The 17,243-nt window shown below is 47.0% G+C and overlaps 1 protein-coding gene across 1 annotated transcript in view; it reads right to left on the bottom strand.

Moving 5' to 3' along the window:
- Nucleotides 1-17,243, bottom strand: part of DNAH9 (dynein axonemal heavy chain 9) — a 329,272-nt gene that overhangs the window by 86,409 nt on the left and 225,620 nt on the right. The window contains exons 50-51 of the mRNA XM_078437738.2: nucleotides 9,168-9,593; nucleotides 1,261-1,380 (exon numbers count right to left, since the gene is read on the bottom strand). Of these exons, the coding sequence (XP_078293864.2) occupies nucleotides 1,261-1,380; nucleotides 9,168-9,593 (546 nt within the window). The remainder of the gene's footprint in view (nucleotides 1-1,260; nucleotides 1,381-9,167; nucleotides 9,594-17,243) is intronic.

Here is a 17,243-nt window from a genome sequence, read left to right as displayed (position 1 = left end):
CTCTCTGCCCCTCCCCTGCTCGCGCTCTGTCTCTGTCTCTCAAAAGTGAATAAAGATAAAAAAAAAAAAAAAAAAGAGTTGGTGTCTATGTGCCCCCTCCCTGAACCCGCAACCAACAGAATGCAGCGGAAGTGATGTTGTGTTGGGTTTTGGTCCCAGGCCTTGTTAAGAGACCGGGACCTTCTGCTTTCTGTCTCTGGGAGCCCTGGGTCTCCATGTAAGATGTCTAAGTACCCTGCTGGAGAGACCTTCCAGGGGCTCCTGCCAAGGTGCATGTGGCAAACCAGCCAGCCGCTGGCTGAAGAGTGCTGAGTGGCCCCAGGAGGCGCCACACAGGGCAGAGGACCCGCAGGTTGAAACCTACCCAGATTCCCGGCCCGCAAACCCGTGAGAGGCAATGAAATGGTTGTTGTGCTAAACCGCTAAGTTTTGGGGGGGGCAGTCTGTTAGACACCCATGAGACAGGCACCCTGCTGTGACCCTCGGATTTAGTTTTGCAGGGAGGCTGGAGCCCGCGTGCGGGTGTTTGTGCACATGTACGTATAGGCAAGGTCACGCTCAGAAATGCTCAGGGTTGAGAATTCTTCTTCTCTCCTGCTTCTCTCTCAGCTCCTCATCCTGGTCACACCCTCATCATCAGATGTTAGATGGGTAAGAGCTTCGGAGCTCACCTGTCACGCAGCTACCTTCGTCCTGGACCCCTTCCTCTGGCTGATGGCGCGTATAGGCACATCAGCATGTCACGTGTCACCGGCTGCCTGATAGGTCAAGGGCTCCCACCTTCCCTACTGATCCGTCTCTGTAGGAAAACTTTTTTTTTTTAATTAAAAAAATTATTTTAGAGAGAGAGAGAGAGAGAAAGCATGTGGGGAAAAGATGCAGAGGGAGAGAGAGAGAGACAGAGAATCTCAAGCTGTGACGAGTCCTGACATGGGACTTGAGCCCACGAACCATGAGATCATGGCCTGAGCTGAAGTCAAGAGCTGGATGTTCAACCTATTGAGCCACCCAGGTGCCCCAGAAAACGTTGGACGTTCAACCTATTGAGCCACCTGGGAGCCCCAGAAAACTCTTTTGAGCACACCAGGGTGTGCGTTCACACTTCTCAGGATCTGGTCCCCGCATCCCAGCACATTTAAATATCCCCCCCCGCCCCCCAAGTCAGAGCATCGCTAAGCTGTGCTCTATTTTGCACCTCTGTGGCACCTGACAAGCTCGGATAATATGATCAAGGCTCAGGCTACTGGGGCTCACACTCACCAGGCGATTTGCAAGGGAGATGATGCCTGCGGTCGCTTCGGCTTCTTGCTGACATCTGAGCTTGTCTGCCGTGGCTTTCTCAAACTTGGCTGTGAGTTTGGCCAGGTTTTCATTAAGGTGCTGTTGAGGAAGGAGCATGAGGTCGATCAGTAATTCCAGCCTGAGTCACCTCTAGTGCTGCTGAGACAGATGCATGTGTCGGTGATTTTTAAGGAAGGCCCCCGGGGGGAAGGTATAAGGGGCTGAGGAAGGCTGGGCAGAGAAGGAAAGGAAGGGAAATCAGGGGTGATCTTGGGGGAGAGTCCGGGTGGACGTCTAGATCGGTCCTGACCCAAGTGAGAGGGCTGAGTTTCCCACCTCAGTGCAGAGCCAAGGTGGGGGGGTGGTGACAGACATAGAGGGGGGTGCATAAATTCTCTCTCTCCTTGTAGTGGGGGAAAATGGGTTGCAGGAGCCTATCAACGAAGGCAAGGGCTGCTGTTCAAAGCAAAAGTGCACCAAAGGCTGGGGTGGCCTGAAAATGTTCAGGAGGATCCCGGGGGTCCTGGAGGGAAGCACACTGTGCCTGGGGCAGCAGGTCTGTGGTTTGGGATTGGGCTGTCTGCAATCTAAGCCCTCCCCTTGCTTTAAAGTCTTAGGAGTACGGCTCACTTTTGCTTAACCTCATTGATTCTCTCCAATGATCCTGAAGTCGAGGAACGTTTTATAAAAAGACATGGTTTTAAGGTTTTCTAAATTGATCAAGAATTTAGAATCGACGTGCATAGCTTCTGTTACCCCTGGAATACACATTTGCATTCACAAAGACACAGGGACATGGGGCATAGCCCTCGAAGTATGTCTCAGGTCACCACGATAATGGAGTCGGGCTGCCTTTTTGGCCATTACCAAGTCACAAGAGAAACCACTCACGGGCCAAGTTTATACAGCCAAGCAGTTGGAAAAGCACGTGGTGAGCTGTCCGATTAATGATGGCAGACTGGCCACACTCACTTACTTCCTCCTCTCCCTGAGGCTTGCTCTAAAATAATTATGCAACAATTGAAAATGTCAAATCCTTAACACTAAGCAATTGTTGAGGGTCATTGGAGGGGGAGGGATTCCAATAGATTTATGGCAGACTGGACTCGTAGAGGAGTGGAAAGTTCCAGAGCAGGGCACAGGAAGCTGCAGTACAGAGTGGGCCTCAGTTCGCCAAAGGGGATAGGCACTGGGGATTTGGAAATGTCAGGTGTGATGGGGTGGGATGCTGAAAGCAAAAGGGTTTATTGGAAGCTTACTGATCCTCTACCCCCATCTCCACTCTCATGCTCAGTGTCCAATGCCACCAGGCATCCGTGTCACCAGCAGGACACTCAACAGTGGCAGAGAGAAGACGCCACATTGTGGCATATGGGATGTAGCCAACAGAACTCAACTGATCCCCAAAACGAGTTCTTCCAGTGAGCCAGCTCTGCCCTTGCCTACAGAGCTCTCACCAGATTTTGAGTTCTTATAAAACACAAAAGACAAAAAGGCATTTGATGAAGCCTGGATTAAGGTAAACAAGAGGGCAATAAAAGCAACAACCTGAGACAAGAGGTAACGTCAGCCACAAAGAGCACAAGAAAGCCTAAAATCCTTCACGATGAGTTTCTTAGGAAGATTCGAGATGTCTCATCCATAAAACAAGAAGAGGATGCTAGTAAAAGGAACAGGGAACACAAAAGCGATTGTGGAAATTATTATTATCGTTGATGTAAAAAAAATAATAAATTCAAGGGAAGGGGCCCCGTGGGCTCAGTCGGTTGAGTGTGCAACTTTGGCTCAAGTCATGATCTTACAGTTTGTGGGTTCGAGCCCTGCATAGGGCTCTGTGCTGACAGCTCAGAACCTGGAGCCTGCTTCGGATTCTGCATCTCCCTCCCTCTCTCTCTCTGCCCCTCTCCTGCTCACACTCTGCCTCTCAAAAATAAACAAACATTAAAAAAAATTTTTTTAATTCAAGGGAAGAGTTAAAAGATGAATTTGAGGAAATTTAGAAAGAATAAGAAAACAAAGTGACTCTGAGAAAAAACATAGGACTCATCAGAAGGTCCAACTTCCAACAAATATGCGTTCTAGAAAATACGATCAAAAAGGAAACAGAAGGGAGAGTCCTAAAGAAAAAAGACAAAGTAATTTTCTGGAGTGAAGGAAAATAAATCTCCCTGAGCCAAACACAATGAATTGAAAAAGCACGGCAGCTAAGCACATCCATACAGAGTTTCAGACACCAAGAATAAAGAGAAAGATGGAAACACTTCCAGAAAGGTGGAAACACAGTGCACTGGCAAAGGAATGGGACCCTGACTGTTCACCAGACTTCTCACCAAAGAAAGGGATAAAGCATTCAGGGTTGTAAAGAGGAGAAAATTAGCATCAGAATTCAATACTCTACAAAATTGTCACATCAGTTTAAACATTTTTTTAAATGTCTATTTACTCTTGAGAGAGAGAGAGAGAGAGAGAGAGAGAGAGAGAAGAGACAGGATGTGAGTGGGGGAGGGACAGAGTGAGAGAGGACACAGAATCTGAAGCAGGCTCCAGGCTCTGAGCTGTCAGCACAGAGCTCGATGTGGGGCTTGAACTCACAAGCCATGAGATTATGACCCGAGCCCAAGTCGGATGCTTAACCGATTGAGCCACCCAAGCACCCCAATTGGGTCAGTTTAAAAGTCAATTAAAGGCATTTCCAGACTGGGACCCTTCATAAAATTTACCTCTTAGTTAACATGTCTGAGAAAGTTACTTAAGAAGGAGCTACAGCAAACAAGAAATCAAGGAAGGAGAAGGCAGAGGCTCTAGAAGTCCTTGGAACCAACCCAAGAAAGCAGTGAATGTGTTTAATCTCCAACACTGATTGGGGTTTGGAGATGGGGACAAGAGAGAAAGGTCTCGGGAGTAAAAACGGACTTGACAGAATATTGGATTGCATGGAGATTTTAATTGAGGCTAGGGGTGCCTGGGTGGCTCAGTCGGTTGTTTCTGTCTCTTGATTTTGGTTCACGTCATAATGTTGCAGTCGTGAGATCAAGCCTTCTGTCAGGCTCTGTGCAAAGTGCAGATCCTGCTTGAGATTCTTTCTTCGACCTCCCCCCCTCCCACACCCCTTCCTTGCTTGCGTTCTCTCTCTCAAAATAAAAAGTAAACTTTAATAAAAGAGTAATTGAGGCTATACAAAAGGAATTAATGGCAGAGAAAAAAAATAAAGGCAAGTAGAAACTCCAGGGGGAGGGGAAAAGATCGTATTAAAAAGGAAACGTATTAAAAATAGAAATTGTTTTAAATAAGAAGCATAATCAGACCTATAAATACCGAGAACAAAGTGGTGGTTGCCAGAGGGGAGGAGGTAGGGGGATGGGCAAAATGGGTGAAGGGGAGCGGGAGATACAGGCTCCCAGTTATGGAATGGGTAAGTCACGAGAACAGAAGGCACAGCATGGAAAATACAGTTGATGATACTGTAATAGCTTTGTATGGTGACAAGTCATAACGACGCTTGTGCTGAGCATAGCAGAACATACAAACTTGTCTAATCACTATGCTGTCCACTCGAAAGTGAATGTAACACTGTGGGTCAACTATCCTCAAAAAAGTTGTTTTCTTTTTTCTTTTTTTTAAAGTGTCTATTTACTTTGAGAGAGAGACAGAGTGCATGAGGGGAGCAGGGACAGAGAGAGAGAGAGAGTCAGAGACACAGAATCCGAAGCAGCTCCAGGCTCTGAGCTGTTAGCACAGAGCCCCACACGGGGCTCGAACCCATGGACAGTGAGATCATGACCTGAGCTGAAGTCGGAGGCTTAACCAACTGAGCCACCCAGGTGCCCCAAACAGAATTGTTTTATTAATCTTTTTGGATCATTCAACGCTTATGTATAGAAATGGCGATTTTTGTGTGTTCATGGTATATCCTTCATGTTTTCAGAATTTGTTCATTAGCTCACATAGCATTTTGTGGTTGTTACCAAGAAATAACAAATGAAAATTTCTACTGAAAAAAGGACATGTAATTCTAATGTATCAGTTAGATCTGCTATGAACAATATAGGTAGGTTCATAGAATATAATTGGAATTTACTGATTTTTCAACTTTTCCGATCAGGGAACAGAGCATGGGGCCCTTAATTTTTGGTTGCAGAACAGAATGAAGTCTTGGTGACTCAAAAGCAAAAGTTAACAATCAGTAATGATAACAGAAGCTGGGAGGGAGGAGGTCGGGGGAAGAGCTGACAGAAAGGGTAATCATCCTTTCTTGAAAACTGAGGGTTCCTACGAAGCTGCTTCTGTGTGAGAGGGCAAGAAACAAAGGTCACGTCAACCGAAAGAAGTTGTCGTGATGGTATCATTGGGGAGACGTGGGGATGAACACCTTAGGGCCTCATCTAGCAGAAAGTCAACTGCCTGCATAAGGTCCATCAAGTAACAGGATGTCTCAACTGACGAACGGATAAAGATGTGGTTTATATATACCACGGAATACTACTTGGCAATGAGAAAGAATGAAATTTGGCCATTTGTAGCAACGTGGATGGAACTGGAGAGTGTTATGCTAAGTGAAGTAAGTCAGGCAGAGAAAGACAGATACCATATGTTTTCACTCATATGTGGATCCTGAGAAACTTAACAGAAGACCATGGGGAATGGGAAGGGGGGAAAAATCACAGAGAGGGAAGGAGGGAAACCATAAGAGACTCTTAAATACAGAGAACAAACTGAGGGTTGACGGGGGGTGGGGGGGAGACGGGAAAGTGGGCAATGGGCATTGAGGAGGGCACCTGTTGGGATGAGCACTGGGTGTTGTATGAAAACCAATGAGACAATAAATTTCATAAAAAAAAAAAAAAAGAAACAGGACGTCAGCCCAGCACACAGGTGGAAGTCAGAAGTTCAGATGAGCAGAGGTCAGGAAGATGATGTAAGCTGGTCAGATGAGTCTAGCACTGGGGGGGTTTGGGGAAGGCACTGGTGGGGACTACGACCAAACTGGATTGGATGGCAAGGTGCTACTCAACTCCAGGTCAGTTCATGATATTTTAGAATCTTCTGATTACTTTAAGACTGGCCGGAAATCAGATTTTTACAATGATCTCCTGTAGATTATTTATTTATTTATTTATTTATTTATTTATTTATTAACCTTGATTTATTTTTGAGAGAGACAGAGACAGAGTGTGAGCTGGGGAGTGCCAGAGAGAGAGAGAGAGGGAGACACAGAATCTGAAGCAGTCTCCAGGCTCCCGGCTGTCAGCACAGAGCCCGACACGGGACTCAAACTCATGAACTGCGAGGTCATGACCTGAGCCGAAGTAGATGCTTAACTGACTGAGCCACCCAGGTGCCCCTTATTACTATTATTTTTATAAACTGTAACATTAGTATATGCTCATTATAGAAAGAAAGAAAATGCCATAAGCAAAACTTATTCAAAATATATCTCCCCAAGGGAGCCTGGGTGATTCAGTCGGTTAAGCATCTGACTTCGGCTCAGGTCACGATCTCGTGGTTTATGAATTTGAGCCCCGCGTCGGGATCTGCTCTGACAGCTTAGAGTCTGGAGCCTGCTTTGGATCTTTGGACCCTGTGTCTCCCTCCCTCCCTGGCACTCCCCTGCTCATGCTTTCTCAAAAACAAATAAACATAAAAAAAAACTTTAAAAAATATACACCCCCAGGTATAACTACAACTATTTGTGTTTTTATGTATTTTATAATCTGTTTGGAAAAAATTTTTTTAAACTGTATCTTGGATAGAACATTCTTTACTTGGAATTATCCTAAAATCCTAAAAATAAGGCTTGGGGACTGGAGAAGTCTGCCCATGGCCACCGTGGCACATAGGAAGAATTTCCTTGCCCGGGGTGGCCCTTCACATTAGGGGTGGATGTCAGCTCCTCACCTCTGTCATTAGTGGGGGAGTTTTCAAACTCTTGGGACGCTGACAGGAGTGTGGATAAGCAAAGGATGGGGAGAAGGTTGTTAAAAGCAAAAATACATTTTTTTTCCCCCAAAAAACACTTTGGCAGAAGAGCGGTGCCTTCCTAAGGTAGCCAAGTATTTGAAAGCTCTGCTCGTTGCTTTCACACGTTGAGTGGGCCCATCATGCGAATGTTGGCTACTGAATAGGTATAAACATTTTGCAAACATTCCCTCTGCACCAAATGTTCCTTTAGTTAAAATAACTTGAGTAAAGAATCCTTCAAAATGCAGTTCTTAACACTTTTCTGGGAGAGTCTGCAGAGTATGAAAACCGTCAGGACGCTTTCCCCCTTAGCCATCAGTCCTGCGGACGTCAGGGTGTTACGCACCTCGTGTTCTTTGAAGAAGGGCCATCGTTGTGGTGATTATCACCTGCTTTGAGTAGACGGGCCCACAACACGTGGATTCATAAGGCAAACATACAGAGATTAGCTGCTTTGCTTTAAAGCATCTTTAGAGAGAGACTGGTCGCAAGGATCTTTGAACTGGCTCCCTGAGCCGTAGAATTTGATCTAGTCCGCCATCTTGCGTCTCATGGTCTGTAAAACCCTTTCTTATCATCGTCATGCACTTGTTGTAAGAATCTTATGTGCCTGGAACGCACGTGGAGACGTGAAGGACCCAGGAAGTGTTTTGGATTGAACTTGGTCACGGGAATGACTGATCCCCAGCACCTGGGCACGCCTGTGAGCGAACACAGGAGGAGGAAGGACAGGAGAGGTGGTGCACCGATAGTTGTCGTGACCAGGGCAGCGCGGCGGCCTGAGCCCCTGGGCGTGGTCCCATGGGCTCTGCGCGCACGCTGTCCTTTGGTCCTCACTGTGATCTCGTGAAGTGGGATGTTACTGTGTCCATTTTACTTCAGGAAACTTAAGTTTGGGCACTCAATTTTTTTACTTAATTATTTTGAGAGAGTGCGCACAAGCAGGGGAGGGACAGAGAGAGAGAGAGAGAGACAGAGAGAGAGACAGAGAGAGAGAGAGAGAGAGAGACAGAGAGAGAGAGAGAGAGAATCCCAAGCAGGCTCCAGGCTGTCAATGCAGAGCCCAATGTGGGGCTTGAATCCACGAACCCTGAGATCATGACCTGAACTGAAACGAAGAGTTGGATGCTTAACCAACTGAGTCACCCAGGCACTCATTAAGTTTGGGCATTTTGAAGGCCTTTCTAAAGGTCACACATCCGTAAAGGGCACAGCCTGGACTGGATGGTCAACAGCTCTGCCATCCTGTGGGACTCCGATTTCTACCTTTGCTTTGATGGTTTCCGTTTTAAGGGCAAAGGTGAAGTTCAAGGGGAATCTCTCTCAAACAGGTGTCAATCCAAGATTACCCCATCCCCCAATCCTGAGCGTGGCAGATGCAATCAAAACATCCACAAGAGGTTAATAAAAGCTAAAAACCCTCACAGTTTCAAATTTATGGTCAAGGGACCACCCGCCCAAATGACATTACACTATCCGCTTTTAAAAGCTTCCAGAGAATGGTGCAGGTGACCTAAAACCAACGGTCTGGTGGATTTGTCTCGTGTGGACTATACAGTAGCTGAGAAAGAAAAAAATTCACCTCTACTGAGAAATCAGGAGCTTTTGCATCACACTGTGGTTTTCCTGCCTCTCTCTCTAAAAATCAGGACACTCAGGGGGCACCTGGGCGGCTCAGTCGGTTAAGCATCCGACTTTGACTCAGGTCATAATCTCTTGGTCCGTGAGTTCGAGCCCCACGTCGGGCTCACGGCTGACAGCATGGAGCCTGCTTCAGATTCTGTGTCTCCCTCTCCCTCTGTCCCTCCCCTGCGCTCTCTGTCAAAAAGAAACAAACATCCAACAACAACAAAAAATTCGGGACGCACAGGTGCTGGGAAGTGGGGGAGCCTGCCCAGAAGGGCTGGGGGCACTCTGGCCTCACTTACAGTGATTTTGGCTTTTATGGCTGCCAGCTTCTCCTGGGCGGCGGTGAGGTCCGAGGTGGCTCTGCTCAACGCCTGGCGCTTGGGCTCGACGTCGCAGAACACCTCGTAGAACTTCACGATGTTGATCACCCAGGAGCAGAGGCCCGCAGCCGCGTGAGACTTGGTGGCCACGAACTCGGGGTTGAACTCTGGGTCCTGCAGATACGGCCTGATGGCCTTGAGGCAGTTCTCGTGAATGTTCTCTTTGTCGAAGTTGACGAGGGAGTCCAGGAAACTGTCCACTTTGGCCATGCTGACCTTCGCGGCCTTCCAGCTCCGGTCCTTGGGGACCTTGCCCCCGGGGGCGATGAGGGTCATCACCGCGGCCGTGACATTGCTGACTGCCAGTGGCGGGGTGCCAAAGGACTTCAGCTCCGTCAGGTTGGTCTGAGGAGAGAGGAGGAGGTTGTGAGGGGCGAACAACCGATGGGCTTCCTATGTCCTGGGCCGCTAATGGGAGCGGGGCTCCAGAGCGATCACTCTGAACAGGCTGCTTTGAAGCCTGCCGAGCCCTCTGAATTTGAAATGTCATGACTCATCAAAAAGGCACCAAAGCTGGTCTCCGGTGGCTCCAGACTTCCCGAACGGCTAGCTGAGGCTCAGCTCTGTGTGTTCGGCTCTTTAACAGACTCGCGGCCCATTAGAGACGCACGATTATTTCACATTCAACAGAAAAAGAGAGGGATGCCAACGCACCCTGAAACGGGCAGCCTGCCATGAATAAAAGATAAGGTTATTATAAATTAATTTCCATCCTGGATGGAAAAGAACGGCACTGTTAACCCAACCAATTTTTTCCCCTTTAATTAAACTCCTTTCTTCCATCAGCTCGTTCTACTGCACTTGACTGTCCTGATAGCAAAGTGACATTTTCTGCCAAGAAATAATTCGGGCCGAAGGCTGGGCACAGCCTGAGCCGTCACTGCCTCTGCCCACACGTGGGTTTGTCCTCGGCCCCAACTGTCACTTGCCCTGGGAAGATGTGGCCCGAAAGGGTTGGCCTTCCCAAGCTGTCACTTCAGCTCTCCAGGCCTCTGTGTTTCCATCTGCAAATTGGGAGCAGACAGACCTGCTAATCTGTAAGTGAAACTGTCATGAACACAGGTGACGTTGACTTAAGGTCTGCATGACCATCGGTGGGAAGCCTGTGACCTCACAAGTGCTCGTTGTGGGAGCTGATTTTGTAAGTGGGGGAAAAAAATCTTGATCGTGAAGATTAGGTCCCCTGTGCCAAATTCATTTGGGGGTGCTCTTGGGCCTGGGAATCTACAAACGAAGGGGGATTATTTCTAGAACCTTCCTGATGGAAGCCTCTGGGAAGATGCTCCATTTGCTGACCTTAAAAAATTGTTTTTTAACATTTATTTATTTTTGAGAGAAAGAGCATGAGCAGGAGAGGGGCAGAGAGAGAAGGAGACACAGAATCGGAAGCAGGCTCCAGGCTCCGAGCTGTCAGCCGTGAGCCCGACGCGGGGCTCGAACCCACGAACTGCGAGATCATGACCTGGGCCGAAGTCGGACACTCAGTCGACTGAGCCACCCAGGCGCCCCAGCTTTTGCAGCTGTTTTCACATTTGGTCTTGAAAACCTGTCAGGGGCAGGGATGAAGGACAGCACCTGTGTGAGTGTTGTGCTGGCACTCCTGTCCTGGTGACCTCTGCTGGGGGGAAAGGGGCCAGAGTCAGAAAATATAATCGGAAGCAGAATCCTGCAAACGTAAAAATTCTGTAAGTTCAGCACGGTCAACGTACTGAATTAAGAAAATACAAAAATGCATGGCAGATGAAGTTGACTTCCTATCACCCAGATATATCGCTGGTAATATTTCAATGTACAATAAAACCTTAGATTGTGAGTAACTTGTTCTGAGTGTTCCGCGAGATGAGCGAACATTTCTAATACAGTTTAACTTGATAAAGGAGCGATGTCTTGTGATAGGAGTAGTATGGGATGCCGAAAGTCACATGATCACACCTGAGCCAATGGTTCTTGAAATTCACTTTGATGTATGAGTGCTTTGGATCCCAAGCATGTTTCTGGAACGAATTATGCTTGCTCACAGACCAAGGTTTTTTACTGTAATTCCTTCCAATCTTTTTAATTTTATTTTTAACATTTACTCATTTTTGAAAGAGAGTGTGAATGGGGGAGGGAGGGGCAGAGAGAGAGAGAGGGAGACACAGAATCTGAAGCAGGTTCCAGGCTCTGAGCTGTCGGCACAGAGCCTGATGTGGGGCTCGAACTCACGGACTGCGAGATCATGACCTGAGCCGAAGTCGGACGCTCAACCGACCAGCACCCCTTTCCAGTCGTTTTTATATTCGTGTGTCTCGACCGATCCATCACAGCCTTTTTGATGGTAGTGACAGAAGACCCCACTGAAGTATAAAGGGGACTTTCTGGCTCATGTATTTGGTCGGAAGGATGAGTTTGGAGGTGGCTGTGAGGACGAGGAGAACTGGGTTCACGGACTCTCTGGACCTTCTGGTTTCTACTTCTCCCCGTGCACGCTTCTGTTTTGCACAGCAGAAACCAGTTTCTTCGTGTCGCAAGGCGTGCGACCCACCTCACTGCCCTCCACTTGCCTCGTCACCCCCATCTGTCACTAACCTCTGCCCCCAGTCACCTCCTTCTAGTGCCCTGATGGCCAAGCTCATCCTTCCCTCAGGAGCCCTGCCCGAAACACTTCTTCCTAAGCTATTTGCCTGGCTCGTCCCTTCTCATCCAGAAGGATCTCAGTGCAGACACTGCCCACTCACAAAGACTCTCCCATCAGCTTCCGCTGCTCATCATTTCTTATGGGCTCCTTGATGAGCTGCAGAGAACGGGGCAATCAGACACAATCACCCCTTTTTCCTTATTGGATCTCCATATTCCTCTCCTTCCAGAGAAGAGGGACCCCATCTGTCTTGTTAACTAATGAGGGAGCGTGGGGCAAGCTGAGGGCAGAGGACAGGCTAACAGCACCCCCTCCCTCCAGGCGGGATCTGTGTGATATTCCTGGGACACTCCTGCCTACCTGAGAACAAAGGAACGGGGTTTAAGTGCTGGCCGTGGTGATGTGGGAAACTAAGGTAAATGAAAAATTCAATTCCCTTATTGCCTGCCGCCCACTGACAAGTCCTTGAAACGGGCAGAGTGACCGTCCTCCAGGAGCTCAGCTGCCTCGATGACGACACTTTGCTGGGGGCAAAGAGAGAACCTGAGCTTAATATTATCCCAACCTCGAGGATTCTGCAAGTCAATTTCCTTTATCTCAGCTGCCCCAAGATATATGCTGGCAATCGTACTCTAAGCTTATGGCCCCCTGATATGCATCTGAAGGGTCTCATGACTGGGGTTTTATTAGATGGTAATAAATGGTGTTTCCTTAGCAACAGCTAGCCCCTCAAGGTCCTGGAAACCTTGCTTCCAAAATTCCCTAGAGACTTACTCTAGCCCTGACCCCCTCCCAACCTGAGGGTATGTAACCAGTCTCTCCTCACAACCCCAGGGCAGCTCTTCCTGCCCACGGGTCCTGTCCCCGGACTTTAATAAAATCACTTTTTTGCACCAAAGACATCTTTTTCAAGATTATTTTCTTGGCCATTGGCTCTGGACCACCCCACCATCACCCCAAAACCTCATCATTGTAGCTCCGGTGTCTGGAACAGAAACCGGAACCCAGTAGGTGTTCATCAACATGTGGGTCGAACGCCCTCAGGGGACGAATGGGTGTCAGCAGCTTCAAGGTCACAGCCATCACATCGCAACCAGAAGGGAAAGGGACTTTTTCCTCTCAAAATGTCCTGGGGAACGATCTTGTTTAGTTAGGCAGGGCTCCTACAGCCAAGCAGGAAGAGAGGGGTCCACTAAAAGGAACACAGGGTGGAAAGAAACATTTCTCAGAAGGCAGGCAAGGTTTGAAGCAGCAAACATTAGGCGCGGTGCGCTCTGGCTTTCTCCACCCCCCCTCCTGCCATCAGGCTGCTGTTCTCGCTATACCAAGGGATATATATATATATATATATATATATATATATATATATATGTATGTATGTATGTATATAGTAGGGGAGCCTGGGTGGCTCAGCCAATTAAGCATCCAACTCTTGATCTCGGTTCAGGTCACGATCTCACAGTTCCTGAGTTCAAGCCCCACGTCTGGCTCTGTGCTGACAGCTCAGAGCCTGAAGCCTGCTTCAGATTCTCTGTCTCTCTGTCTCTCTCTCTCTGCCCCTTCCCTGCTTGCACACACACACTCTCTCTCTCTCTCTCTCTCTCTCTCTCTCTCAAAAATAAATAAATAAAACATTTTAAAAAACCTGTAATTTTAGAAATAAAAAGGGAAGCTCTCTTACAAGAAAATGAACAACAACCACAGTCGAAACAAGTAATGGACAAAAGAAGAAATCTAAATATTTGAAAAGATGTCCAAGTCTCATCAGAATGAAAACATCTATAGTTTTTTTAAAAAATGAAAAATAAAATGTTTGCTCTCTTACGAAAAAAAGTGAAAGTGATTGGAAATGTCTAAGATTTGCCTAAGCAAGGATGTAGGAAAAGCAGTATTCACAAATATAGACAAGAACAACCATTTTAGACAGTTACTGGTCATTATTTATATACAAAAAAAGAGCATATTCTTGGTATCAGCTTCCTATCGCTTCTGCAACAAATTAACGCAAAGTTAGAGACTTTATGCGATGCAACACGCAATGGAGGTCTTAGCTCACAGCTGTGGGGGTGAGAAATCCTCAGGTCAAGGTGTTGGCAGGGGGTGGTAGGGCCTGTTCCCTCTGGAGGCTGCTGGGGAGACTCTGTCGTGTGCCTCTTCTGGCTTCTAGAAGGTTGGCCTCATCCCTTGGCTCGTGTCCCCATATCACATCCGCTTTTCCCCTACCTTGTTTCTGCCATCACATTGCACTTGGGGCCCACCTGGATACCCTCCCCGCCTCAAGACCCTTGACTCAATCATACCTATAAAAAGTCACACTTGCCATATGAGGCAAAATTCACAGGTTCCAGAGATCAGGATGTGAGTATCTTTGGGGTGGAAGAGGCATTACTTAATCCTGCCAAGTTGTTGTATCAAACTATCGTCTTCTTGGCCCAGAGAAATAGTTGCATATGCAATAAATATTTATGCATGGGGATATTTGCATAGGAAAAAAACCAAAATTAAACACTCAACAATGGAAAAATAGCCAAAAAAAAAGGGGGGGGGTATAATTAGAGCATGGAATCCTATGAAGAATTCAAGTTTCAACGTATGTACCGGCATGAAGTGGTCTTACTTCATGAGGCAAAGCAAGTTAGTGTTATCCGTTTATATTTAAAATATGACATATTTTAGGGGCATCTGGGTGGCTCAGTCAGTTAAACATCTTCGGCTCAGGTCATGATCTCGCGGTTCACGGGTTTGAGCCCCACATCAGGCTCTGTGCTGACAGCTCGGAGCCTGGAGCCTGCTTTGGATTCTGTGTCTCCCTCTCTCTCTGCCCCTCCCCTGCTCGTGCTCTGTCTCCATCTCTCAAAAAATAAACAAACATTAAAAATTTAAAAAAAATACGACATATTTTACATGTGCATTTGTACAAATATAAACGCATAGAAAAATGGCTGGAATGGATATGCCAGATTATTACAGGAGTTCTCTTGGGAAAGAAGCAGGGTTGGGGTGAAAAAGAAGGTGACGTTATATTCTCCCCTATATATTCTATGCTATTTGGACAATTTTTAATAATGGAAAAGACATTATAGGTTATTTATAGACTACAGGAAATAAGTTCACTGTAAAAAACATATAGGAAACACACGGAAAATTCTAAGTAGCTTTGTGAGGGGGAGGGGGGCGGAAAGACCATGAAATTGCAAAGCAAAACCATTCCTCAACTGAGGAAGGAAAAGTTACACTGGATTTATTTCAGTTTAGCGATAAAAGTGAAATAAAACTGCCAAAGCAGAGACTTAACACCGGGCTCTGACTTACAGGTGTTCTTTATGTATTAACTAAAGATTTAATGTTAACTTTGAAAAAGATGAGAAGACAGGGAGGTGGTCATTAAATACCGGGAGTCCTGGGAATGCAGAGGGTTTGAGGGCACCCCAGGGATCCTGGGGTTCACGAAGCAATAATGCCTCCATCACATGGCGTACAGGCTGATCTATTCATCCTATTCCACCAGGCGGGGGGCGGGGAGGCGAGATCGACAAAGGGGGTCAAAAGGTACAACTTCCAGTTACAAGGGAAGTAAGTCCTGGGGATGTCATTTACAGCACGGAGACTGTAGTGACGATACTGTGCCATGTATTTGAAAAGAGAGGAAATCACGAAAGGTCTCATCACGCACACACACAAGCCTATGCGTGGTGATGGATATTCACTGGATTTACTGTGGTGACCATTTTGCAATACATGCAAACATTGAATTATGATGTTGTGCACCTGAAACGAAGATCCTTCTATGTCAATTATACCTCAATTAAAAAAAAAAACGTTGTCTCCCGCGCCTGGGTGGCTCAGTCCGTTAAATGCCTGGCTCTTAATTTTGGCTCTGGTTATCTCCGACCCCAGCTCTCCAGAAGCCATGGCTGGCAATTTCTTCCCTCGTTTCTTCCGGCTTTCGCTCCTTATTGATATGGAACATGTTTTGTTTTTTTTCATTTTAGAAGTTAGCAAGTGGCCTCCTCCTCGGAGTGGGAATATTTTAGCTATTATACTGCCCTCCCTTTTGCTCGTACTTATTATGGTTATATCAACTTTTTAGTTCAGTTAATGTTCAGTGCGATTATGACATGATTATGATCATAAATACTGTTCACCTTGGGTTATATTATGTATCTTGTATATGCTGAATTTTTTTTTTCTGAAATTAATGAGCGCTTTTATTATTTGTTTCCTGCGAAGGTAACTTTTGGGCAAATACCTGAAAGAGGGAGGCATGGGGGTTTGTGTAGGAAGCGCACTGCACACAGAGGTGGTTGCTTGTTCAAAGGCCCTGGGGTGGGATTGTGCTGGGAGTGTCTGAGACACAGCAGGACCAGTGTGGGGGGTCAGAGGGACAAGAGGAAGGCTAGTAACTGGCATCGCAGAAGAAGGAACTGGGCAAAATTGTAAGGTCTCCCGGGCCACTTTGGATTTTATTCTGAATATGATGGGAAGCCAATGGAAGATTCTGAACAGAGGGATGATGTGGTCAAACTGCTGTTTTAAAAAAGATTATTCAGGTGGCTGTAATGGGCAAAGACAGAACTGGGGCAAGGGTGCAAGCAGGGAGGCCAACTGACAGGCTACTGCAACAGTCCAGGTAATAGGGGACAGTGGCTTGGACCAGACGGGTAGCGGCAGAGAGGACAGGAAGCATTTGAATTCAGGATATATTTGAAGGCAGAATTGACAGAATTTGCTGACTGGTTAGGGGAGCGTGACATAAGGCGCTCATTGATTCGCACCGGCCCCTTTCTATGTAACAGAGAAGAGAGAGCGAGGAGTCAAGAACCTCAGCGATGTGTGCCAGGCTCTGCAGCCGGCTGGAGGAAAGCACCTATCATCTTGCCTGGCACACAGTAGGCACTCATTAAAAATGAGTTTCCTGTCCTTTGTGGCGGAAGTGTTGAGACTTTCAAATCCACCGCTATTTCCAGTATCGTATCTCATCGCTTCCATGAGGTCCGCTGCTATATGTTTATTTCCACCAACGACCAATCCGCTTACTAACCGGCCAACTAATTAACCCGGAAGTATTTACGGGCGTTCACTTTGTTTCCAGTTTTGCGGAAACAGAAGTGATGATGAGGGTGATGGTGACATCGACAAGAGCCAGCATCGACTTGGCGGCTCCCATCTGTTAGCTACGTTTCAGGCATGATCTCATTTCGTCCCGATGACAACCTCATGGGACTGTGTCACTGTCGCCTCCATTGCTCAGATGAGGAAACAGAGGCCAAGCAAAGAGAAAATCACACCCAGAGCCAACCCAGTATTTGGACGCGGCTCATGTTAAAAGTGGTCTCGTGTTTCGTGCTCGGGAAATCAGAAAAGGGTGAGATTGATCC

This window comes from Panthera onca, chromosome E1 (genome assembly GCF_046562875.1).
Source record: "Panthera onca isolate mPanOnc1 chromosome E1, mPanOnc1 haplotype 2, whole genome shotgun sequence".
In the NCBI taxonomy this organism is placed as follows: Eukaryota; Metazoa; Chordata; class Mammalia; order Carnivora; family Felidae; genus Panthera; species Panthera onca.
The sequence above is the reverse complement of the archived record's forward strand: the minus strand, read 5'-3'. Positions and strand labels throughout refer to the sequence as shown.